The 26,769-nt window shown below is 41.6% G+C and overlaps 1 protein-coding gene and 1 long non-coding RNA gene across 9 annotated transcripts in view; one reads left to right on the top strand and one right to left on the bottom strand.

Annotated features, from left to right (window-relative positions):
- The window catches only part of synj1 (synaptojanin 1), a 131,514-nt gene that overhangs the window by 68,411 nt on the left and 36,334 nt on the right, over nucleotides 1-26,769 (top strand). For 6 of the 8 annotated variants that reach the window (XM_070893754.1, XM_070893756.1, XM_070893753.1 and 3 more), the window contains 10 exons: nucleotides 730-922; nucleotides 6,641-6,799; nucleotides 7,715-7,871; nucleotides 8,597-8,714; nucleotides 9,694-9,909; nucleotides 12,596-12,674; nucleotides 15,521-15,683; nucleotides 16,239-16,454; nucleotides 18,996-19,130; nucleotides 24,861-24,908. In XM_070893754.1, coding sequence (XP_070749855.1) covers nucleotides 730-922; nucleotides 6,641-6,799; nucleotides 7,715-7,871; nucleotides 8,597-8,714; nucleotides 9,694-9,909; nucleotides 12,596-12,674; nucleotides 15,521-15,683; nucleotides 16,239-16,454; nucleotides 18,996-19,130; nucleotides 24,861-24,908 — 1,484 coding nt within the window. The remainder of the gene's footprint in view (nucleotides 1-729; nucleotides 923-6,640; nucleotides 6,800-7,714; nucleotides 7,872-8,596; nucleotides 8,715-9,693; nucleotides 9,910-12,595; nucleotides 12,675-15,520; nucleotides 15,684-16,238; nucleotides 16,455-18,995; nucleotides 19,131-24,860; nucleotides 24,909-26,769) is intronic. The other 2 variants (XM_070893758.1, XM_070893757.1) reach the window with 1 other exon arrangement.
- Nucleotides 16,206-26,769, bottom strand: part of LOC139276177 (uncharacterized) — a 55,160-nt gene continuing 44,596 nt past the window's right edge. Inside the window, exons 2-3 of the long non-coding RNA XR_011595837.1 lie at nucleotides 24,764-24,890; nucleotides 16,206-16,432 (exon numbers count right to left, since the gene is read on the bottom strand). This is a non-coding gene — a long non-coding RNA (uncharacterized lncRNA). The remainder of the gene's footprint in view (nucleotides 16,433-24,763; nucleotides 24,891-26,769) is intronic.

Below are 26,769 nucleotides of genomic sequence, written 5' to 3'. Positions count from 1 at the left end.
GCACTTTACAGCCAATGAAGTACTTTTGGAGTGTATGTGGGAAATGTGGCAGCCAACTTGTGCACAGCAAGCTCTCGCAAACAGCAATGTGATAATGACCAGATAATCATTTTTTGTTATGTTGATTGAGGGATAAATAGTGGCCAGGACAAGGACACCATGGATAACTTCTGCTCTCTTTGAAATAGTGCCATGAGATCTTTTACGTCCACCTGAGACGGCAGACGGGGGCCTCGGTTTAACGTCTTGTCAGAAAGTTGGCACCTCCGACAGTGCAGTGCTCCCTCAGTACTGCAGTGTCAGTCTAGATTTATGTGCTCAAGTTCCTGGAGTGGCACTTGAACCCACAATCTTCTGACTCAGGGCGAGATGAGTGTGCTACCCACTGAGCCACAGCTGACACTTTACCCTCTATGGAACTTTGCCCTCTAGCAAACTGCTATACCTGACTGCAAGTGCCTGATTGTGACCTTGACTATCTGAAATGAAAAGCATCCCATTCACCACTATTAATATCTATCACCTTGAGCACAAAATTTGTAAAATAAAAGTCATAATTAAAAGGTAAATATCTTGCCACAAACATTGAGTTGCTAGACATTTACAGATATATCGGGTAACATTAAGATAAGGAAACATTCTTGTTTTATTAAAACATTTCGTTCAGATAAATGTGGTTTGTGTTAGCTCTCCTGTTTTGCTAATCAGGGTTATGGCATTCTGTTTCAGGGATGTAGCAGTTGACACTGTAAAGACTGGAATGGGAGGAGCCACTGGTAACAAAGGGGCAGTTGCTGTACACATGCTGTTCCATACCACCAGCCTCTGCTTTGTTTGTGCACATTTTGCTGCAGGCCAGTCGCAGGTCAAGGAAAGAAACGAAGATTATATTGAAATAGCTCGGAAACTGAGTTTTCCAATGGTATGATCAGCATCACTTGGATAAATGCAGTAAATGAATATTTTCAACCTCATTTTCCATTGAAATACAAGCATTAACGAGGTCTCATTACTACTTATGTAAATTTTATTTTGCTAGTTGGCACATTGCATGAAGTATTAAAGTCCAAAAATAAATGTGTGGGTCACCAGCATGTTTATAAGGAATAAGTTTCATATATCTGTTTTTAAGAAAAAAAGAAAGACGTATTTATACAGCGCTTTTCACGACCTCGGGTTGTCCCAAAAGCCAATGAAGTACAATACCCGCCCTCCTGTATGGCTCAGACATGGACCATGTACAGTAGACACCAAGTCGCTGGAGAAATATCACCAACGATGTCTCCGCAAGATTCTATAAATCCCCTGGGAGGACAGATGCACCAACATCAATGTCCACATCCAGGCTAACATCCCCAGCATTGAAGCACTGACCACACTTGATCAGCTCCGCTGGGCAGGCCACATAGTTCGCATGCCAGACACGAGACTCCCAAAGCAGGTGCTCTACGCAGAGCTCCTTCATGGCAAACGAGCCAAAGGTGGGCAGCGGAAACATTACAAGGACACCCTCAAAGCCTCCCTGATAAAGTGCGACATCCTCACTGAGACCTGGGAGTCCCTGGCCAAAGATCGCCCTAAGTGGAGAAAGTGCATCCGGGAGGGCACTGAGCACCTCGAGTCTCAACGCCGAGAGCGCGCAGAAATCAAGCGCAAGCAGCGGAAAGAGCGTGCGGCAAACCAGTCCCACCCACCCCTTCCCTCAACGACTATCTGCCCCACCTGTGACAGAGTCTGTGGCTCTCGTATTGGACTGTTCAGCCACCAAAGAACTCACTTCAGGAGTGGAAGCAAGTCTTCCTCGATTCCAAGGGACTGCCTGTGATGATGATGACTTTTGAAGTGCAGTCACTGTTGTAATGTAGGAAAACCGGCAGCCAATTTGCACACCGCAAACTCCCACAAATAGCAATGTGATAATGACCGGATAATCTTTTTTATGATGTTGACTGAGGGATAAATATTAATGACATTCAAACACACGTGTTCTCTTTAAAGTGAGCTGAACTGTGAGATATGAGATACATAGTGATCAACCTGTGAATTGGGACTGGCTTCACTCAATTTCCTGAGGGATGTTTTCAGCATGTTACTTTGTAAAGTTACATAGTTTGCACTTAAGCGATTTTCTTAGTCTAGAAAAATCCCTGGGGGTGAAATTGCCCCCTTTTCAGAGGCCCATTGGCGCCTCTGGGGGACACGACAATTTTCGCCACCAGGGGGGTGGGGTCTCTACCAGCTCCCAGGAAATTGGCCATGGCAGTGGCGTGCCACATGGGTAGCTCCCCAGGCCGCTGGGCAACCGCCGATATCGTCATCGGCGTGTGCGGCGACCTCCTCAGCACCATGCACTGACCCCTTAACTCCTCACGAGTCACAAAACTGGCAGACATCCTTCGCGAGGCAGTAGGTAAAGGGGAGGTCGCCAGCCACCCTTGCCGCCATCTTGCTTTTTGCCTTGTAAAGTGCGCAATTGCTCTCCTCTAAATAAAGGCAAGTGGCGTTGAAGCGCGACACCGTAGCGCTGCACAACTTGCCCCGGGAACCGACCCTGAAGAGAGTGGAGCGAGCGACATTTTGCTCCACTTCCTTTGAGGGTGGTAAGCCAAATTCAGCAGCCAGGATGGGAATTCTGTGCCGGGTGCAAGAAGTCCCTGGCCCAGCAGGTTACCTCCACCAATCTGGGTACAAGGCAATTTTGTCTCACACCCTGTCTTTCCCCCCACCCCCCATATGTTTCCAATCGGTTTCCAGCTGTATTATTGGATACCGTTTGTTCAATAAGAAATGACCCTTATCGGTGTTCCTCTTCCAATATAACACTGATTGTGGTTGGTCTTTTAAGTAATTCAAATATGACAAGTAAAAAGAAAAGGTTAACTTGTTAATCTGTGGAAAACAAAGTAGTAATGGGTGATGAGGGATGGAGGCATTGGTGATAATGTAGACAAATCTGTCTTTAGACCATGCCTCAGGACATTTGTTTTCACAAAAAAAAAAATCAAGAAAAATAATTTCTCTGGTAGCCAATTGCTGATAAACTCCCCACTGTGGCTGGTAGAGGAAAGAAGAAACAACATTTGTGGAACACCATCGACAGGTTCCCCTCCAAGTCACGCACTATCTTGACTAGGAACTATATCGCCGTTCCTCCGTCACTTCACCTCACATAGAAACATAGAAAATAGGTGCAGGAGTAGGCCATTCGGCCCTTCTAGCCTGCACCGCCATTCAATGAGTTCATGGCTGAACATGCAACTTCAGTACCCCATTCCTGCTTTCTCACCATACCCCTTGATTCCCCTAGTAGTAAGGACTTCATCTAACTCCTTTTTGAATATATTTAGTGAATTGGCCTCAACAACTTTCTGTGATAGAGAATTCCACAGGTTCACCACTCTCTGGGTGAAGAAATTCCTCCTCATCTCGGTCCTAAATGGCTTACCCCTTATCCTTAGACTGTGTCCCCTGGTTCTGGACTTCCCCAACATTGGGAACATTCTTCCTGCATCTAACCTGTCTAACCCCGTCAGAATTTTAAACGTTTCTATGAGATCCCCTCTCATTCTTCTGAACTCCAGTGAATACAAGCCCAGTTGATCCAGTCTTTCTTGATAGGTCAGTCCCGCCATCCCGGGAATCAGTCTGGTGAACCTTCGCTGCACTCCCTCAATAGCAAGAATGTCCTTCCTCAGGTTAGGAGACCAAAACTGTACACAATACTCCAGGTGTGGCCTCACCAAGGCCCTGTACCACTGTAGCAACACCTCCCTGCCCCTGTACGCAAATCCCCTCGCTATGAAGGCCAACATGCCATTTGCTTTCTTAACCGCCTGCTGTACCTGCATGCCAACCTTCAATGACTGATGTACCATGGCACCCAGGTCTCGTTGCACCTCCCCTTTTCCTAATCTGTCACCATTCAGATAATAGTCTGTCTCTCTGTTTTTACCACCAAAGTGGATAACCTCACATTTATCCACATTATACTTCATCTGCCATGCATTTGCCCACTCACCTAACCTATCCAAGTCGCTCTGCAGCCTCATAGCATCCTCCTCGCAGCTCACACTGTCACCCAACTTAGTGTCATCCGCAAATTTGGAGATACTACATTTAATCCCCTCGTCTAAATCATTAATATACAGTGTAAACAGCTGGGGCCCCAGCACAGAACCTTGCGGTACCCCACTAGTCACTGCCTGCCATTCTGAAAAGTCCCCATTTACTCCTACTCTTTGCTTCCTGTCTGACAACCAGTTCTCAATCCATGTCAGCACACTACCAATCCCATGTGCTTTAACTTTGCACATTAATCTCTTGTGTGGGACCTTGTCGAAAGTCTTCTGAAAGTCCAAATATACCACATCAACTGGTTCTCCCTTGTCCACTCTACTGGAAACATCCTCAAAAAATTCCAGAAGATTTGTCAAGCATGATTTCCCTTTCACAAATCCATGCAAACTTGGACCTATCATATCACCTCTTTCCAAATGCGCTGTTATGACATCCTTAATAATTGATTCCATCATTTTACCCACTACCGATGTCAGGCTGACCGGTCTATAATTCTCTGTTATATCTCTCCCTCCTTTTTTAAAAAGTGGGGTTACATTGGCTACCCTCCACTCCATAGGAACTGATCCAGAGTCAATGGAATGTTGGAAAATGACTGACAATGCATCCACTATTTCCAAGGCCACCTCCTTAAGTACTCACGGACTGCAACGGTTCAAGTAGGCAGCTCACCAGCATCTTCTCGAGGGCAGTTAGGGATGCGCAATAAATGCTGACGCCCACATCCCATGAACAGAAGAAAATTTGTGAATATTCCCCTCCTTGCAATCCCCCTCCCCCCTCAAAAAACACTTTTTTTTTTTTTACAGTATCTCAATTGCCATAGCAATTCTGATCAGATATCCGGATGCCACATAAAAGGTTACTGCACAAGATAAAAGTTCACTGGATTGGTGGTTATATATTAGCATGGATAGAGGATTGGCTAACTAACAGAAAACAGAGTCGGGATAAATGGTTCATTCTCGGGTTGGCAATCGGTAACCAGTGGGGTGCTGCAGGGATCAGTGCTGGGACCCCAACTATTTGCAATCTATATTAACGACTTGGAAGAAGGGACTGAGTGTAATGTAGCCAAGTTTGCTGACGATACAAAGATGGGAGGAAAAGCAATGTGTGAGGAGGATACAAAAAATCAGTAAAAGGACATAGACAGGCTAAGTGAGTGAGCAAAAATTTGGCAGATGGGGTATAATGTTGGAAATATAGAAACATAGAAAATAGGTGCAGGGGCAGGCCATTCGGCCTTTCAAGACTGCACCACCATTCAATATGATCATGGCTGATCATGCAACTTCAGTACCACGCTCCTGCCTTCACTCCATACCCCCTGATCCCTTTAGCTGTAAGGACCACATCTAACTCCCTTTTGAATATATCCAATGAACTGGACTCAACAACTTTCTGTGGTAGAGAATTCCATAGCTTCACAATTCTCCGGGTGAAAAAGTTTCTCCTCATCTCTGTCCTGGATGACTTACTCCTTATCCTTAGACTGTGACCCCTGGTTCTGGATTTCCCCAACATCAGGAACATTCTTCCAGCATCTAACCTGTTCAATCCCGTCAGAATTTTATATGCTATTATGAGTTCCCCTCTCATTCTTCTAAATTCCAGTGAATATAAGCCTAGTCGACCCAGTCTCTCCTCATATGTCAGTCCTGGCATCCCGGGAATCAGTCTGGTGAACCTTTACTGCATTCCCTCAATATCCATATAGTTTGGGTCCCAGCACTGATCCCTGCAGCACCCCACTGGTTACCGATTGCCAACCCGAGAATGAACCATTTATCCCGACTCTGTTTTCTGTTAGTTAGCCAATTTCTCAGATTAGGAGACCAAAACTGCACACAATACTCAAGGTCATGCACTTTGGCAGAAAAAATCAAAGAGCAAGTTCTTATTTAAATGGAGAAAGATTGCAAAGTGCTGCAGTACAGTGGGACCTGGGGGTACTTGTGCATGAAACACAAAAGGTTAGTATGCAGGTACAGCAAGTGATCAGGAAGGCCAATGGAATCTCTGCCTTTATTGCAAAGGGGATGGAGTATAAAAGCAGGGAAGTCTTGCTACAGTTGTACAGGGTATTGGTGAGGCCACATCTGGAATACTGCATGTAGTTTTGGCTTCCATATTCACGAAAGGATATACTTGCTTTGGAGCTAGTTCAGAGCAGGTTCACAAGGTTGATTCTGGAGATGAGGGGGTTGACTTATGAGGAAAGGTGGAGTAGGTTGGGCCTCTACTCATTAGAGTTCAGAAGAATGAGTGCTGATCATGATTTACCTTGTATTGAATTCCTGATCTTGGGAAACTGAGTGAGATGTGCAAAGAATGGCTTTGCAGTAAAGACCAACAAAATTGGCTAACGTATATAAGTCAATGAAATAAAAGCATATATTTAGAAACAGAAGCTACAAAATCACTAATGAAGAGAATGGTGCATGTTTCGCCAAGCCAAAGCTGAAGACCTGAAAATCAAAACACTTAAACAATGGGATTTAAAAAAAAAATAATTAATTTTGAATTTAATTCTGAACCATGTGCTTTTCACTTTCTGTAGGGGAGATTATTGTTTTCTCATGATTATATATTTTGGTGTGGAGATTTCAATTACCGCATTGATCTTCCAAATGAAGAAGTAAAAGAGCTGATCAGACAACAGAACTGGGACTCTCTTCTGTCGGGAGACCAACTTATTAATCAGAAAAATGCTGGACATGTAAGCTGACAGTTTTTTTTTAAGTGAATGTTGAAATTTATCACCAAGTAGCTTGTACATCTTTTGAAGGGGTGTTTATAGTAGACTCTTGGAATATTGTTTTTGGTCAAATAAATGCCTTGCTAGGGTAGGGAATGCAGGGGAAGGAATTAGAAAGAGCATGTCTTGATTTATCCTGTAATTGCACTTGGATTACCAAGAAATAAAATTGACATCAGGCTTCTTAACATGGCATGTAAGCCAAATAGGTAATTTAAATTAAGGCAGTGTATTTATGTCCTATCACAAGCTGGTAGTGCTGTCATGAAAGGCTTCCAGCCTGTTGCACACAAGCTATCAGAGCATCAATAACCTACCTCAAGATGATAAATTGTTACGGAATATGGAAAGAGTTGTAAATCACTGCAATAGACCATTACTTTCAGATCCACAACTAAAGAATGTTAATGGTGGACAATAAAACATGCACAGTTATCTCAATGGTTATAATAGGAGGCAGTTATACTGCCACTTTTGCTTCAACTACACTGAAGTTTGTAGTCTTGTGTTGTATTTTAAGTGACCAGCCAGTCCATTGAACTTGCTGGGAAATTTAAAGTTAACTTTTCAGATTTTTTCATGTTGAGTTAACAAGCACCCCAACCTGTTTTCATAACAATAAAAATTAGTTCCCCACTTCTCAGCAAGTAAGCCTTTGCACTTATGACCAAGTATACATGCGTTGTGCTTCTTTATCACTGACCCCCATCCAACCTGTGTAACTTGCAGTGTAACTCGGGTCTACAGGGTCACACTCTATAAATATTGTCCTGAGACCATATCTATAGTATAACTCTCCAGTGAGGAATTAATATACTAGTTTTCAGTCTGATAATCAGATACAACAGTTACATTATTTTGTCTTTGTTTTTGTAGATTTTCCGAGAATTTCTCGAAGGCAGAGTAAATTTTGCTCCAACATACAAATATGACCTGTTCTCCGATGATTATGATACAAGTGAGAAATGTCGAACTCCAGCCTGGACAGATCGAATTCTTTGGAAAAGAAGAAAATGGCCTATTGACAAATCAGGTTTGATAAATTCATTGTATTGCAGTACCATGCTAAAACAGTACCTTGTTCCTTATACCTCACACTGGTCTGTTTTCCCTTGTGTTGTCTTCACCCTTTGCACTATACGGATAATTCCACACTGTTCACTCCCCAAAGGGGAGCTTTATTTGCAGGGAGTGCAGGACGGACATAGGGCTACTATATTGTAACCCCAATTCCCTGACTCATGTTTCCTGCGAGCCCAGCTACTCGATGGGAACATGGATTTAATCCCTTAATTTTTCAACTTCCTGTATGTGACTGGTTGTTTTGAAAATATAATATAGAACTCCATATGTGTTTAAAGGGATGTATCTTGTATGAAGAAGAAAACATATCCCATCATTTCTGATAACTTTAAACTATTAGAAAAACAGTCAGTCAGGTGCTGCTCCAATATTCTCATTTTGTGCAAAGGCCTGCCTTCATTTTTGTCAGGAGATGCAACAGGGTCTTGTGCAGGATTTGAGTAGAATTAGACCAAAGGTCATGGGCACAAGTTGTTGCAGACATACTTGCCTCACTTTACTTCCATGGAGAATTGATAGTTGACATGCCGAACAATATAGTTTCGAAGTCAAGTGCTTGATGTAAATCTATCATTCAAATGAAAGAAGCTATCCACTGAGTCCCACTGTTTCTTGCAGAGGGATGTTGTGGGCGAGGAAATTCATGCTATATTAATTATATTCTGTATTTTCCAGCTGAAGATCTAGATTTGCTGAATTCCAGTATTAAGGATGAACCTAAGCTAACTAATTCATGGAGTCCTGGAACACTAGTATATTATGGAAGAGCAGAACTGAAAACATCAGATCATAGGTACACCAAACGTCATTGTTGAAGCAACATGAAAACTAGATTTAAAAAAAAATGAAAGTCAAATCTCTGAAATGTGCAAAAATCTTCAATTTAAAATCATTAAGGTTTATTTTGTCATTTGATTGCATAATAAGCTGGTCATCCATATATTGGGGTATTTTTAAAACTAGTGCTTGACGCTAGTGGCGGTACTGTAGAAAGCCTATAATTGAAGCACTGGCCAAGGATTTACTCCACTGTGCTACAGTGATGTTCATTGTTGGGCTTTCCAGGAACAGATTTGCAATTGTGATCAGGCTATCTGGCACACAATACAATAGATGGGTAGGAGAACTGACTGTTCCTATCCTAGGCCTTTTACTAACTGATAGATATTTTTAATGGGAGCTATAGAATTTTCCTGCTTTATCTTGCTGTCCTCTCAGTTGGCATCTAGATACATGGCTGGAGAAACTTCAAGTGCAAAACAGGCAATTTATTTTGCCTACACCGCTGATTCAAAAGTAATTTCATTGAAATGAGAACGTTTTACTTTAAATTTGCTTATGATCTGATGTGACATGGGGGTAACATTATCTACTAAAATATACTTTCAATTTGATGAGTTACTCCTGAACTTCAAGGAACCAGTTTATTTCAGGACTGTGGAGGTACAGATATTGGAACCTAGTTATAGCATCAGCTACAACAGTCATCAGATTCTGTGGTCTTTAGAACCTCACTTAACTTGTAATGGACAAGTCTGTCTAAAATAACCTAGTCTGGGAATGGCTACATTAGAAAATCTTTGTATGCAACACAATTCAGCAAAGAGAATTGATGTGTGTGGATTGGGAGAAGGATAAGAGAACCATAAGCACTAATTATGTATTTCACTCTTTATTGCAATCAACCCAACAATGCTGCATTTCTTTTATCTTTGTTATAAATTGTATAGTTCTGCACTTAAATTGTATATAATGTTCGTTTGTTTTGTTAGGCCTGTAGTTGCTACTATAGATATAGACATATTTGACGTTGATCCCGAGGCTCGACAAAGAATATACAAGGAAGTTATTGCTCTGCAGGGACCACCCGATGGCACAGTGGTTGTATCACTGAGCAGCTCCACCCCAGACTACGATTATTTTGATGATCACTTGATAGACCAGTTGCTTCAGCAGTTTGCTGCATATGGTGATGTTATTTTGATAAGGTAACAAACTACATATGTCTGTCTCGATCCATCCAGCTTGAGCCTAGTGTGTGTGAATGATCCTTTTTTTAAAAAAAAGTGTTGTTTACCTGGAGCCTGAAATGCCTTCCAATAAGCAACAGTTTAAATTCTTGCATCACCTGTAATAGTGTTTACAATTAAAGTTTGATATTAAAGACACACCACTGCACATTAGAAGAAGAATATTGGCCTGGGATTTGCGGTGGGTAATAGCAGCAAACAAACAGCATTCGCTATTGTTACGCCTTTGAAACTGATTTGCATCTTAGGATGCATATGTGCTACATCCTTAACATGGAAATCCTGAAGTTACAGTCAGTCCACTGCTCTGACACTGGCTGCACAGTGCCCCCTCCTCCCCGCACAGCTGGCAATCGGTGTAATCTGTGAAATCAGGGAAATTGAGGAAAACTTTGGCTCTTCCATGATGATACCGCTATTAAACACCCCATTAAAAGTTAGACCCTTTTGGATTAGGTAAAATTTAGATTTTAATGGCAAATTGACAGCTAAACAAATATTATGGCCCTGTAAAACTCATTTTAATTTTGTGGAGTGTCAAATTTATCAATTTTAATAAATTACAATTATTAAGTAACTTTTTTAAGTAATTTTTTTTTTGAAGTTTGTTTTTTATTTCAGATTTACCGTTTCCCCATGTGAGAGCCCCAGTCTTTGTTTTGCTCTCTAGCAGCCAATATGTTGTGTATTACGTGATATAATACACTGTTTATAGAGACAGAAGTATCATCTGATGCCACAGGAGACAATTAATATGGATATATTTTTTTCTCTGCCAATTGCCTCCCTCCTCCCTCCTCCCCCCTCTCCTAAATGTATTGACTCATTGCTAGTATATGGTTCCACTGGCACCAGTCACCATCCAATTCCTTACCCACATGGCCATTGTTTATGTGCAAGCCTTGCCAATAAGTGTTGCCAGCTATTCAACTGTGGATGGTATCCCTGCCGGCTATTGTACTGTACCTGTACACCAACATGGATTTCCAGCGGGGCAATTAGGAGTGAACACCCTGGTGAGACCAGAAGAAAGATTAAGGACCAGAGCAGCAGTTGGGCCACAATTGGGTGCTGGGGGCTTATAGAAAGATTTTATACATAGAAAGTGGTTCAAATGTGGAATTTTCACGGGTGAGGAAGAAGCTAGATAGTTGGATTATAGCAGAAATCTAAAGTGGAAGGAAAATGCCAGCATGCACTTGGTGAGTCTGATGGCTTGTTTCTGCACTGTAACGTTGTGAGGGTTCTACAAATGCTACTAAAATAGGATTTGCTCTTCGAGTCTGTTGATAAGACATGGCTTCACTGAAAAATACTGTAACATGGGGCTCAATTTTCCCCAATGCCGTTTTTTGGTGTACTTGAAGAGTTACGCCCGTTTTTTTGGGGCCCAACTATGCCAAAAAAAAAATCAGCCAACTTTCTCCGTTTTGAATTGTTGATTTTGGTGCCGTGTATCCTGTCCTTTAGCTTTGGGAGTGGAGCCCAAGATCTGCACCAAAAAGATCAGGTTGCCAGGGTAACGAGCGACACACTGCGGGCTGAGGCTGGAAAGTGAAACATACAACACACTCTGGCCAGCTCACAGCAACCTGCACTTGCACATTGCAGCAGCTTACCAGCATTAAATTATTAGTGTTTATGACAAAAGTCTATCCTCCCTCTCCCTCTTTCCGCCCCCCCAATGCCGCTCCTAACCCTGGCCGAAAGATCTCCCTCCCCTTCCGGTGCCGGGTGCTGCTGCTAACCATGGCCGAAATGCCTCCTTGCCCCCTCTGGGTGATGCTCCTAACCCTGGCCGACACCCCCCCCTCTCCTCTCTTTTCTCTTCTCCCCCCTCCCACACCCTCCTTGCTGCTGCTGCTGTCCGGGCCGTGGAACTGCATCTGCTGCGTTGATTCTCTTACATGCGCCGATTTTGTTAACTGCCCAGAAGGTTTTTCCAGAGTGGTCACATACGCTGTCCTAAGAAGAATTGGAGTAAATTGGAGCTGGCCAAACTTGCTTAAATGGCCAGAATTGGCGCAGGTGACAGGTTATGCCCACAATGAGAGTTTAAAAAAAAAATCGTAGCCTAAAAAAAATCCTACCAAGTGAACTACGCTAGCGCAGAAACTTTGGGGAAACTTGGAGATTTGAATTTACTCCCAAAAAAACGGTGCACGCCAAAAAAATGGCACAGATCTGTTTACAATAATTGTAATGTCCTAATATTAGCATTTTCTGGCAATCTCAAATTCTCTATCTGCAGAAATGATTTGCTAATCTTGCAGTGTGAATATCTTGCAACAAAACATTACCAATAGGTATGAGTCAGCCCTGCACAGATGGTCACTGTTGGCATCAAAACTACAAGAAGTATACCTTAAGGTAGCATGTTCTAAGAAAATGTCATGGAATGATTTCAAGACTAATTGTATATTTTGGGTACAATTAATTTTACCATTGGGGCATTACTATTGTGGTTCCAAACAAACCTGTTGATGAGAATTAATAGCTTATAATTATTGCAAGCTGGTAGTATTCTGGAAGTAATGATTGTTGCACCTTTGTCACCAGACTTGCCTTGTCCGTTACACCTGCTTCTATGTATTTGGTGTATATCTAAATATAAAAATCTGATTGAAAGATGTCCTCTTTTAAGGTTTGTAGAAGACAAAATGTGGGTGACATTCATGGAAGGCAGTTCTGCTCTCGCAGTGCAGAGATTAAATGGCACTGAAGTAAGTAAAAGTCCTATCCAGAATGTATTGTATATGGGATTTGCTAAATTTTGCCCGTGAAATGTTGAAACTATATTTGCATGCAAAGTTTTTCTTTCTGTCTCCTGACCAGTCTCTCACTTTGCACCCTCTAAACGAGATCATCCAATACATTGCTGCCTGTACCCTGACTTACACCGTTGACCCATTGCACCTGTGCTCGCTGATCTACATTAGCTGCGGTAATGCCTCGATTTTACATCTCCATGGCCTTGTCCCTTCCTTCAGCTCTTCAGCCCTCTGAGATATCTGCACTCCTCCCATTCTGGCCTCTTGCACATCCCTGATTTTCATCGCTCTACCATTGGTGGCGAGCCTTCAGCTGCCAAGGCCCTAAGCTATGGAATTCCCTCCCTGAACCTCTCTACCTCTCCTTTTAAGACGCTCCTTTAAACTTACCTCTTTGACCAATCTTTTGGCCCAGAATTTGCGGTCAGCAAAGGCGTTTGTCACTGGCCCTGAAGAAAGCTGCCCGCAGATATCTCGCGATCTCTGTGGTGGAAAGTTTGGCTTTTTCGACGCATAATTAATTTCCTTGCAATGTAGTGGGAATCCCTATCGCAATTTGCTGTGATGTCAACAAGTTATCACATTGCAGAATTCTCAAACAGGGAACCAGGAAATGAAAATCTGCTTTTACCCCGACTTTTTAAAAAAAAATGTTAGTGCAAAACAAAAGTTTCGACTCTTGCATGGGGATAAAGTAGAACCTGAAGTATGATGAACAAACTTTTTCTTAAAAATTTATCATGAAAAAATTTGACACCCCACAAAAATTTGAGTTTGAGTCAAAATTGTTTAGCAGTCAATAGGCTGTTAATACCTCATCCAACAAGGCTTAACATTTAATGGGGTATTTAACAGTGATATTACTGCAGAAAAGCCCAAGTTTTCGTCCGTTTCACTGATTGCCAGCTACGGGGGAGGATCACAGCGCAGTCAGTGTCGGAGCAGTGAATGACAGACTGCAACTTCAGGCTTTCTGCGTTTAGATGCAAATGCTCTACATCCTGAAGTTGCAGTCAGTTTCAAAGGGGTGATGAGGGCAATTGCTGTTAGTTCTCCATTATTACCCACCGCAGGTTCCAGCCCAATAGCTTTGTGGTTCGGTGTCAAATTTTGTTTGATAACGCTCGTGTGAAGCGTTGTGGAATGTTTTACTACTTTAAAGGCACTATATAAATGTAAGTTGTTCTGTGTCAATCGGCACTTGTGACAACCCATTTCTTCCACTACTTTACATCAAGCAGATTGTGCTGTAGGTTTTTCTGTAACAAAGCCCAATTTTACAGACAGGTTGTTATAGTTCACATTCTGAGGATGGCAAAGCACTTTAGTCAATTGATTATTTTTCAAGTGTAGACACTTATGTTGTCGGCAAACACAATTGCCAATTTTCACACAAGGTCCCACCAACTGTAATGAGGTAAATAACGAGTTCATTTGTTTGATGGTGGTGATTGGGGAATTTGTTGTTTAACATCAATGGGATAATGTGAAAATGTTGAATTTTTTTGGTTTACAGAAATGTGAACTTGTTAATTAAGCTCTCCTAGTGTTTGCCAAGAAAATGTTGATATATTCAATCACTAGCTGCACAGAATCGTGTGTTATTTTTAACCTGCATAATTGTGGTGAAACTTCATTAAGTCAAGTACACCATGGAATTCTCTGCTTTTGCTAATATACTGCCATGGGATCTTTTGCATCTATCTGAACAAACACCCCAGAAAAAGTCAGGAGCTAGGGCTGATAAATAGAAAAATTGATCAGTATCTAGCCAGTCAGAAGAATAGCGTGCCTCCTCTGAAACTACTATTCTTCCCCATGTTCTATTTATTCCTCCCACTCTGCCAAGTTACTCTCTTGAGGGTATGATTCCACAGTTGTTTGTTCCTCAGAGTAGGCTTTCTTCATGTGTCAAATAAAAATTGATAGTCAGCAGGTTTGATTTGTAGGAGCTATTATAGCTGAGCCTACTCCTCTTCTCATCTGAAGTGTACACATTGCTTTTGCCAACAAGGGTGTCTGGATATCAATCATCTTCCTGTGCTCTGAAGCTCCTCTGAACCAATGCTGGTCTTTTGTCTAAGATAACTAGCCTGTTCCACTTTACTCCTTCTAAATATTACAATCATGTTGGCCAGTTCCAAATATGTTGCAGTCGGCCGAGCTATTTCTTTAGATTTAAGTGATGGATTTTACAGGTTTAGTGATGTAGATTGAGGATAAATCACAGTCCATTTTCAGACTACAAAGCTGTTCTATCCACACCATGCCATTGAGTGCAGTGAATGGAGGCCACTGATCAGCTGTGCAGGGGATTGGAGGACCCTTTTGGTGGTTCTCTGATTTAGTTTCTTTTTTAAAGGGAAGAGAGTCAAAGAAAAAAAGCGTCAGTTGCCTGCAGTAACAGAAAAAGCACCAAGAGCAGTAATGAGGAGTTAAGAGGGAGAGTAATAGACACAGAGAATGAGAGGGTGAAACACAGAAATAGATGCAGGGAGAGAATAGCAGAAAGAGACAGAGAAATGCAGGAGCAGATGAGCACAACTAGTGTAGGTAGAAAGCAACAGAGATTGAAACACAGAAGAGTACGAGAGACCTGGAAAGACAATTCTATTTACTGCATAAAAATTAGGAATGTCGTGGAGTCCCAAAAGAATGTTATTAATATCAATAAATAAATGAATCTTGTCTGAAAACTGACAGATGGAAGCGACTAACTTGATAGTCCTTTCCAGAATCACTAAAATATATCTTAATGGAAATATTTTGGAAAAAAAAATGCCATTGCATCAATGCAGGTTTTGAGCAGGACAATCAATATCCGTCTAAAGAATCCAGATTGGAGCAGCAGATTGGAGGAAGAGATGAGTCTGGAAAGAATTAGCCTTGGTTTACCAGTCTCTGCTAGCTCCACACTGCTTGGAGAAGATACGGATGTTTCCGCTGACTATGATATGGAAGGTATGTAGTCGAAAATCACATTTTCATCATTTTTAATTTTTAAAAATTCGATCATGACCTTTTACTATGTTTTGTCAATTTGTAAACTGTAACTCGATGTCATTTAATTGACTGCAGTATAATAAAATGTATAAAAACTTATAGTAAAATGATTTGGCAATAAATAAATGATCCACAGACCAGCATCTATCAGAAATTAATTTAATTGTTTAAATGTTTCTTTCTTGGGTATATTAACAAATTGCTGGCAGTATATGAAATTAATAATGAAATCTCATTTACAACTGAAACTGTTATAAAATGAAACATGATCAATAAGTATTTGGGTATTCTGCATAGCTTTAATTGCAGAATCCCATTGTTGATCAACATCATTGGACAGTCGAATAATAACTTCTACAGTTTTAAGCAAACAAAGAATGATTTGGACTTGGATGATAAGTGCAGTATACAGATTCAGCCATATGTACGGGTTAATCAAGTTTAGTGCAACTTTAAAAGCATTTGTTACTAATTTGTATTGCATATAATGTACTTAACACTATTTTAATATAGGTGATGTGGATGATTATAGTGCTGAAGTAGATGAAATCCCTCAGCATTTGCAGCCTGTCTCTGGTTCAGGTTCAGGCACCTCTCCTGGTTCAACCCCAAGGACAAGTCCCTGTCCATCGCCCACAATACCAGAGATGCCTCCACCATCACTGCCTAGCAGACCAAGTCGAGCAACTCCAAGACCTTCCACAGTTCTGCAAGAACAGTCACATCAAGGTAAGGGTTTGCTGTGAATATCAACAGTCTATTTAGAAATATAGGCCCCAAGTTTCCACATGATTTGCTCCTGATTTTTAGGAGCAACTGGTGTAGAATGGAGTATCTTAGAAATCGGAATTCTCGTCATTTAGTTTGCTCCAGTTCTAGTCAGTTAGAACAGTTTCACTTTGGAACAGAATTTTCAAAAGGGGGCGTGTCCGGCCACTTACGCCTGATTTCAAAGTTTCGTGAGTGAAAACTTACTCCAAACTAACTTAGAATGGAGTAAGTGAAGATTTTTGTACGCTCGAAAAAACCTTGTCTACACTTTAGAAAATCAGGCGTAGGTTACAAATCAGGCGTAGGGAATGGTGGGGGGGGGGGGGTGTTTAAAGGGAAGTTTACAAACATTAAACACTTCAGTTTTACAAATAAAGAGCCATCATCAATAATAAATGATAAATACATCAATAAATCAACCAATAAATCAATCAAAAAAAATTAATAATAAATAAAACATTTTCTACTTACCGACTGCAGCACCGGGAGCCCTCTAACAGCGTGCTTGGATGCCCCCCTCAGTGTGTCTCTGTCAGTGTCTCTATCTCTCTGTCTGTCTGTGTGTCTCTCATTCTCTGTCTGTCAGTGTCTGTGTTTCTGACAGCGAGGGGGAGAGAGGGGGGGAGCAGAGGGAGGGTAGGGGGGAGAAGGGGATAAAGGAGATGGGGGAGGGGGGTTGAAAGGAGATTGGGGGGGTGGGGGGAAGGAGATTGGGGGGGAGGGGGGAAGGAGAAGGAGAAGGGGGAGGGAGGGAGGCTGAACGGGCCAGGCCAGCACCAGATTTACAGGTAGGTGGCGTTGGGTCGGGTCGGGGGGTGTGGTGGGAGGGAGGTCGGTTCAGTTCGGGTCGGGGGGAGGGAGGGAGGGAAGGTCAGATCCAGTCTGGAGGCGGGGTGGGGGGGGCAGCGGGTGTCTGGTCCGGGAGCGGGTGTCGGGTCCGGGCCGGGGGCGGGGGCAGCGGGTGTCGGGGCGGGGAGCGGGAAGCGAGAGTCGGGTCGGGAGGAAGCAGGAGCTGGCCGTGGGAGGATCCTTATTCACGCAGCCCCAGTGAGGCCATTCGGCCAGGGCTAGGGGCTGCGTGCTTCGAGCCCCTCCCACACAGTTTCGGGCGCTTGGAGCTTACTGCACTTGCGTGCCCACTGTAGCGCACATGTGCAGAGGTCCCGGCACTGTTTTCAGCGCAGGGACCTGGCTCCGCCCCCTACAGCTCCTGCTGCGCTGCGCCGAGGGCCAGAGGACCTGCAGGGAGGTGGAGAATACGGAGGGTTTTTTTAGGCGCACTTTGTGGCGCGAAAAACGGGCGTCCAGGTCGGGACTGCGCGTTCTAGGCGTGGCTCGAAACTTGGGCCCATTGAACTCATTGTATGCAAACTAGCTTATGTCTTGTAACTTTCTCTTGAGAAAACTACCTACACGTGGCTATGATTTAGTTACAGATGCACCAATTAATTTCAGTTGTTACCAGTTTGCATTCCTCAGCACAGAAGAACAATAATAAGACCACTTCCATTTCCATAGTATTATGAAACATGAAAATGACAGGTAGGTAAGGACCATCTATCCATCAAGCTGCCCCACAGTTGTGATTCCTGAAGCATCATGATTAGACAACCCCTATCCACTAGAAGCCATGTCATCTGATGAGAGAAGTGAAAATGAGGATAAAAACCCATGGCCAGTTAGGGGGAAAAAATTCTGGAAAATTCCTCTTCGCCCTCAGGCAATCAAAACTAGTCCAAGAGAGCGCATTGTTGCCTATTATTTCATAAGGAACTGGTCCAGCTGTCTTTTATGTGTGCAGAGAATCAGCACTCATCATACGAGCTGGCAACTTGGTCCATGGAATTACTATTCTCTGGGAAAAGAAGAACTGCCTCACATTGAAACTAGCCCAAACCTTGTGTAATGTATGCATGACCCCTAGTCTTCCCCAATCTGTCAAATTGAAATAATGTATCAATCTCGTCATTAACTATTTTATATACCTCTCTCAAATCACCCTGAAGTCTATGCATTTCTAAAGTGATTAGACCCAGATTTTTAAGCCTATCTTTGTACATCATTGATGGATGCCTAAGCAAGGAACACAGAATTTCAGAGTCAAGGGGCAGATTTGTCTGAAAATTATAATATATGCATTATATTTCAAGTAGTTACCTTCTCCTTTTATAGGCTATTCACAATAAAAAGTGCTATGTTAAATTCTAGGATAATAAAAAATTCTTGTCTTACAAAAAATCCATTTTGCTTCTTTGTCCAACAGCTTGTTTAAAAGATTAGAATGTAATATGAAAAAAATTGGCCTGTCTAGATGACCTTTACAGAATTTTTTAAGCTCAATATTGGGAATGTTAATCATAGGCTTCTGTAAATAGTTCACCTATGTTATATTATGGTTCTCTCATGATTGGCATAATTATATCTGACTTAAAGCCATCTGATCATTGTCATTTGTTAAATGTTCAGTTATATGGTTTCATCATTTTTTTTAAAAATCAGCTTCTTCAGAATTCCAGCATGTTCCAACACACAAGGAAAGTAGTCAATCCCTAGAACCGAAACGGCCACCTCCACCACGTCCTTCAGTGCCTCCTTCAAGACCTGCTCCACCACAAAGACCACCACCTCCTTCAGGTAGATGAGGATTTTTTTTCTCTAATAATTCAATATTTTAAACTTTCAATAAAGTAAGTGATGCAAGACAACTCAGCTTAGCTGAGTATTTAAGTTGGGATCACCGAAAAGAAAATGGCTAACCCTAAAATATTCTTAGACTTTGTATGCAAGGTTCTGTGTAGCTTTTGTTAGTTTTACTTTTAGTGTGCTGATCATTGAGTACAATGTAAAATGTGTTTCAAAGTTAGATTTACTGGTCCTAGATAGTTAAACCTACAGTGGAACGTTCCTTATCTACCATCACCTGTTCTGTGTATAATAGAAATTGAGAAGTAATCAAAATTCCTCAAATTTTTGTCCTTGGCACAAGAATGAGCACAAGTATGATACAACTAACAAAAAGTATATCATTTTATTTAGCAAGAAAAAGGGATTAATACAAATAACACAATATTACGCAGTTTTGATATCCCACACAAGGCATAAATTCTGGATAAACAGAAGGCAAATAATTGGAGTTTTGAGCATAAAGGTTCTATTGCAAATTCTTTCCGAAGCAGTTTTCAATTTAAGTTTGTTTACTGATTGGCAAATCCATCAACTTTAGCCCTTTCAGGATTGGAATAGCATTCCTGCACTAAATAGCCTAATTCTGCTTCATAATCCTTAGTAATGTATAATCATTTTATAGATGTATGATAACATAATGTTCAAAAGCTGAACATTTCCAGATAATTTAACTTTACTGTTTATATAGAAAAAGAATGAACTTGCATTTATGTAGCACCTTTCACGTCCTCAGGAAGTCCCAAAGCATTTTGCAGCTAATTAAGTATTTTTGAAGTGTAGTCACTGTTGTAATGTCGGCAAATACCAATTTATGTACAGTAGGGTCCCTCAAACAGCAATGAACTACTTGACCAGATAATTTGTTTTAGTGATGGTGTTTGTGCGATAAATATTGGGCAGTACACCAGGAGAACTCTTCTGCTGTTCACATGGGATCTCTCATGGATCACCTGAGATAGCAGACAAGGGTGCAATATAACACCTCATCTGAAAGATGGTACCTCCAACAGTGGGAAGTGTCAGCCTATTTTATGCACTTAAGTCTCTGGAGTGGAGCTTGAACTACAATCTTCTGACTGAGGCAAGAGTGCTACTACACAAATAGCACTTGAATCTTAAGATAATGCAAATGTTTTGTGGGGATTGGGGAGGGGTTATTGAACAAGAAAAATCACATTGTACTTAACTAGGAATAACAACCAAAGTGGTAGGTAAATATAGTATTCCAAGCTATCTGCATAGCCTGTATCTTTCAGTATCATAAGGTATGTAATATGTGTACCTCAAGTCAGTCATGTATTGTTTCAATAAACTTGCTGTATTACAGCAATGGCTGAACCACTATTGACTCTGATTTAAGCTGCAACAGGACCATGGTAAACAACAGAAGCTGTACTGTAGGCTATGGACAACTATTTACTAGAAACATATAAAAATAGGTGCAGGAGAAAGCCATTCAGCCCTTTGAGCCTACACCACCATTCAATATGATCATGGCTGATCATGCAACTTCAGTACCCCATTCCTGCTTTCTCTCCATACCCCTTGATCCCTTTAGTTGTAAGGGTCACATCTAACTCCCTTTTTAATATATTTAATGAACTGGCCTCAACAACTTTCTGTGATAGAGAATTCCACAGGTTCACAATTCTCTGAGTGAAGAAGTTTCTCCTCATCTTGGTCCTAAACGGCTTACCCCTTATCTTTAGACTGTGACCCTTGGTTCTGGACTTCCCCAACATTGGGAGCATTCTTCAAGCATCTAACCTGTCCAAACACATTAGAATGCTTCTACGAGATCCCCTCTCATTCTTCTAAATTCCAGTGAATATAAGCCTAGTCGATTCAGTCTTTCTTCATATGTCAGTCTTGCCATCCCAGGAATCAGTCTGGTGAACCTTCACTGCACTCCCTCAATAGGAAGAATGTCCTTCCTCAGATTAGGAGACCAAAACTGTACACAATATTCAAGGTGTGGCCTCACCAAGGCCCTGTACAACTGCAGTAAGGCCTCCCTGCTCCTGTACTCAAATCCTCTTGCTATGAAGGCCAACATGCCATTTGCCTTCTTCACCGCCTGATGTACCTGCATGCCAACTTTCAATGACGAATGTACCATGACACTCAGGTCTCGTTGCACCTCCCCTTTTCCTAATCTGTCACCATTCAGATAATCTGCCTTCCTGTTTTTGCCACCAAAGTAGATAACCTCACGTTAATTTATCCACATTGGGCATATGCATGGCAGATGCAGTATATTCACCTAACCTGTCCAAGTCATCCTGCAGCCTCTTAGCATCCTCCTCACAGCTCTCACTGCCACCCAGCTTAGTGTCATCTGCAAACTTGGAGATATTACATTGAATTCCTTCGTCTAAATCATTAATATATATTGTAAATAGCTGGGATCCCAGCACTGAACCTTGTGGTAACCCACCAGTCACTACCTATCATTCTGAAACGGACCTGTTTATTCCTACTCTTTGCTTTCTGTCTGCCAACCAGTTCTCTATCCATGTCAATACATTACTCCCAATACCATGTGCTTTAATTTTGCACACTCATCTCTTGTGTGGGACCTTGTCAAAAGTCTTTTGAAAGCCCAAATACATCACATCCACTGGTTCTCCTTTGTCCACTCTACTAGTTACATCCTCAAAAAAATTCTCGAAGATTTGTCGAGCATGATTTCCCTTTCATAACTCCATGCTAGCTTGGACCGATCCTGTCACTGCTTTCCAAATACGCTGATATTACCTCTTTAATAATTGATTCCAACATTTTCCCCACTACCGATGTCAGGCTAACCGGTCTATAATTCCCTGTTTTCTCTCCCTTTTTTTAAAAAGTGGGGTTACATTAGCTACCCTCCAATCCATAGGAAACTGATCCAGAGTCTATAGACTGTTGGAAAATGACCACCAATGCATCCACTATTTCTAGGGCCACTTCCTTAAGTACTCTGGGATGCAGCCTCAGGCCCTGGGGATTTATCGGCCTTCAATCCCATCAATTTCCCTAACACAATTTCCTGACTAATAGGATTTCCTTCAGTTCCTCCTTCTCGCTAAACCTTCGGTCCGCTATTATTTTCGGGAGGTTATTCGTGTCTTCCTTAGTGAAGACAGAACCAAAGTAATTGTTCAGTTGGTCTGCCATTTCCTTCTTTCCCATTATGTTTATGAATTAGACTCGAGCAACTGTAATACTCAGTAGGGTTAATGTGCTGAAAACTTGAAATACTACCTTCAATGATAAATGCACAAAAGAGGAGATAGCAGCCAATATGCGTCCACTTACAGATGCAACAGTGTTTCCCTACATCTAGAAATATAGAGTGATCAGGGGATCGAGATCACCAAGCGAGGAAATAAAAATGAGAGCCAGTAATACTGTATTTCCAGAAACTACAGAAATGCTCCTTGTATTTCTTTTGAGCTGAATACTGCAGGTAATTTAACAATCCCCAGCTGCTTCAAAAATACTAATTAACAGATTATTTTTTTTGACCACTAAAAAAGTAACTTTTACACCAACTTGTGCATCTGATTTTGTAGTGAAATGAACATTTTCCTGCAAGGGATTATCCTCTGCAATCCAAATTATGTCCCTATTGAGTTTTACAATTATACTGTGAATGGGCGCAGAACAGTGCATATCCATCTTGCCATTCTCCAGGATTTCTTGGTGGGATGCCTTATTGTTTCACGTAAAGAGAAACCAGCAGTCACACTACTTTAAAAATAAATAAGTTAAATAAAAACATTTTTAAAAAAGAGCTAGGGGAAGTAAAGTTAATTTAGATCACCCATCCTTTCTGCATTCTTAGGGTGCCTAGACTGTGTACAGATTGGTAATAGTGGGAAAGGGGACCACTGACAAAAGGTCAAAAGAAGAATAGTTCTCATCGTTGCTGTGTTGCCTGCGTGCAACGGGCACAAAGCACAATCCAGCTATTGGTTTTATTGAGATACCTGGACATTGTATTGCTGCAACAAATATTGCTAATCACATTCTTGCTCGACTAATCAATAACCCTTTCATGCTTTCCAGAAATGCATGTGTTTTGACAAAAATGTATCCTCTTAATCTATTCACCTTGTTGCATCCTATATTCATTTGAGTAGTTTTCTTGCGTGTATAAACCTTTGTGAAGGCTGCTCTAATTCTGAGTTTACTGCAAGTGTACAAGCTTAACTAGTTTGATCACAGTATATGCTGAGAGAACGAATGTGACTTAATCAGCTTAGATGGGTGCTGCAATATTTTTTCTTAATTATCTGCTGGGTTTGCATTTTAAATTGACTTGCAATGTGATATTTACACAATCAATGTATTTTTACATTTTTTTATTAAAAGACTCTTAAGTAACACGCTTTTTAAAAAAAAAAATATTATCCATTTGCTATTTCACAGTCAGGATTCAAACGGTTAATGATTTGAGGCTTTTCAGATGAAGTATTTAATTATGTAGTCTGTAGACAAGAATAAATTGTTCTGAATATTTAAAACTCTATGTATGGCTTGCCTATTTCTGTATTTTAACACACAATTCATGCATGCTTCACAAATACTAATGTCCTTCTCTTCACTATCATCCTCTTGCTTCACTAAGGAGCTAGAAGCCCAGCACCTACTAGGAAAGAGTTCAAAGGTAAAAATGACATGATATTTTAAGAGACATTTTGATTAATTTCCCTAAATGCTCACTGGTGGCTATAATATTTACACCTACAAGATATTTTGCATGCTCTGTTTAGAACTGAAATGGTTTCCATTGTCCTTCAGTGAATTAGATGTTTCTGTTTAAAAAATAGAATTAAAAGAATTAAAAAACACAAAGCACCAACTTACCTCCAACCCCTCCCAAAGACTGTCCGGTCTTCTCGGTCGCTGGTTCTTGCTCTCTTGCTCCGTCGTGCACGCTCGCGCGCTCTCGCTCGCGCGGACAGAGAATGGGACCGGACTGTGTGTGAACCTGGGACCAGACAGCCTTCAGGCGGGGTTGGAGGTAAGTTACTGCTATGTGTTTTTCAATTCTTTCAGTGTGTCTGGGCATCTGCTGCGCCACTTTCTTTACCTGTGCTGATTTCCTTAACTCGAGGGAAGGTTTTTCAGGACAGGCCACGTACACTGGCCTAATCAGAATTAGAGTAACTCTCAGCTGGCCAAATTTCCCGAAATAGCCAGAAGTGGCGTAGGTGGCTGGTTACGCTCCCTTTGGCTGAAAAAAAACTGATTTAAAAATTCGTAACTAACTACGTTACGCTGGTGCAAATTGATTGATTGGGGAAACTGGGAATTATTAAGTTAGGCCAGAAAAAGCAGTCTGCTCCAAAAAAACGGCACAAATACTGGGGAAAATTGAGCCCTATAGTAGGCATTAATGGTACACTACACAAAGTGTCGCACTCAGTTCTGCTTAACTACTACCACTAATTGTCCATTGGAAACTCAATATTGGAGTATTCCACAGACAGCGTGATATGAGCTATCTTCATCTTCAGCAAGTATCTTTTTGTTACAATGTGTAACTATTTTTGTAAAAGGTAAATCTGCTATGTAAATGGTTAGATTTTCACCTGTGTTTTGGCTTGGTTTACTTTGCTGGTTTTTGCCCTTGGTGTGTCCATTGTGATGGTTTCTGTGTAGAGAACATATTTTCTTTTTTTCCATAAGGTCCTGGGGCACCTGTCAGTCCAGGGTTAGCTAGAAAGGAAATGGAAGGTAACTTTTGTTTGTGATATAACTGAAGTATTATGCGTTAGCTAAATGAAGGAAATCTTTTTTAAGTTTGTTCAAAATAACTATTGGAAATAATTGGTCCTTGCATGCATAAAGTTGTGATATTAACTTGATTTGTTTATGGAACTTTGTGGCTTGAGTTCTCTTCGCTTCCATATTTCATTCGAATAGAAACTTTACAATCTTTTCATGAAAGCAGAACCGAACTTTAAAAATAATACAGCGTTCAGCAGATATACAAAATATATATGTACTTAACAATTTCTGAATAGTTGTTTGAAATGTAGTGCAGGCAGTTTGCCTGCTTCCCAAAGATGGTCACAGGATCTAGTGCCAAGGATGCATGGATTGATCTCTCTCTCTCTCTCTCTCTCTCTCTCTCTCTCTCTCTCTCTCTCTCTCTCTCTCTCTCTCTCCTTCCCTCCCTCCCTTTCGTGCTCCCTCCCCCCTCCCTTTCTTTCTCTCTGTCCCCATCTCTCTCGCTTTTTTTTTTATTCGTAGCCAATCTTTCCAATTCTTTGTCAAATCACAAATGCCAGAGGTCACCTTGCACACATCAAGGATCACTCTGCGCCAATGCTCTTAGCCAAAAGGCCGAGAGCCTTGCCTCTATCTTTCTCCTGCAACTGTTTAATCAGTTCTCAATCAAGGCACTAGATACTGCTGTGTGCTGTCACTGAGAGCATTAGCTATGAATCACTGACTGCATAGCAGTTGACCAAGGTTGTTGCAAGTGTCACACTTGTCTACCTACAATACTGATAGAACAGTTTCCATAACAAGTTTGTATTTTTCACATAGCTAAGATTTAAAAACCATGCACTCAACAGTCAACTTGGTTCAATTGAGAAGCATAATAGTTCACCACATTTCCGAATTAAGGGATTAATTTCTAGTATTATCTGAAAATTGAGTTGGATAGGCAAATGTAAAAAGTTGCAGCAGTCATAAACTCAATCTCGCGAGGAAGCCAAGAGGCATTTCAATAGGAGGAGTAAACAATCTGATTTTATTGTTTAAAATTGAGACTTGGATTAACTGATTCCTTAAATCTGTGCCCATCTTTCCTGGAACTCTGTTTGAATCCTTCCGATCAGGTTTCTATCCCTGCCACCATACCGAAACGGCTCTTACCAAAGTCACAAATGATATCCTACGTACGTGACTGTGACAAAGGTAAACTATCCCACCTTGTCCTTCATGGCCTGTCTTCAGCCTTTGACACACCATCCTCCTCCAACACCTCTCCACTGTTGTCCAGCTGGCTGGGACTGCACTTGCCCGGTTCCGTTCTTATCTGTCCAGTCATAGCCAAAGAATCACCTGCACTGTTGCCTCAGGTGTCCCCCAAAGATTTATCTTTGGTCCTTTCCTATTTCTCATCTACATGCTGCCCTTTGGTGACATGATCTGGAAAAAAGATCAGTTTCCACATGTACGCTGGTGACACCCAGCTCTAACTCACCACTACCCCTCTCCACCTCCCCACCTCGCCACCTCCCCACTGTCTCTAAATTGTCACCGATTCCATCCCTCTCTCTGGCAATTGTCTGAGGCTGAACCAGACTGTTTGCAACTTTGGTGTCATATCTGACCTCGAGATGAGTTTTCGATCACTAAGACCGTCTATTTCAACCTCCATTACATCACCTGACTCTGCCCCTGCCTCGGCTCATCTGCTGCAACCCTCATTTGTGCCTTTGTTACCTCTAGACTTGACTATTCCAATGCACTCCTAGATGGCCTTCCACTTTCTACCCTCCGTAAACTTGAGGTCATCCAAAACTCTGCTGCCCGGGTCCTATTCGCATCAAGTCATGCTCACCCATCACCCCTGTGCTCG

The sequence above is a fragment of the Pristiophorus japonicus genome, chromosome 11 (genome assembly GCF_044704955.1).
Source record: "Pristiophorus japonicus isolate sPriJap1 chromosome 11, sPriJap1.hap1, whole genome shotgun sequence".
Taxonomy (NCBI): domain Eukaryota; kingdom Metazoa; phylum Chordata; class Chondrichthyes; family Pristiophoridae; genus Pristiophorus; species Pristiophorus japonicus.
This window is presented reverse-complemented; position numbering and strand designations above follow the sequence as displayed.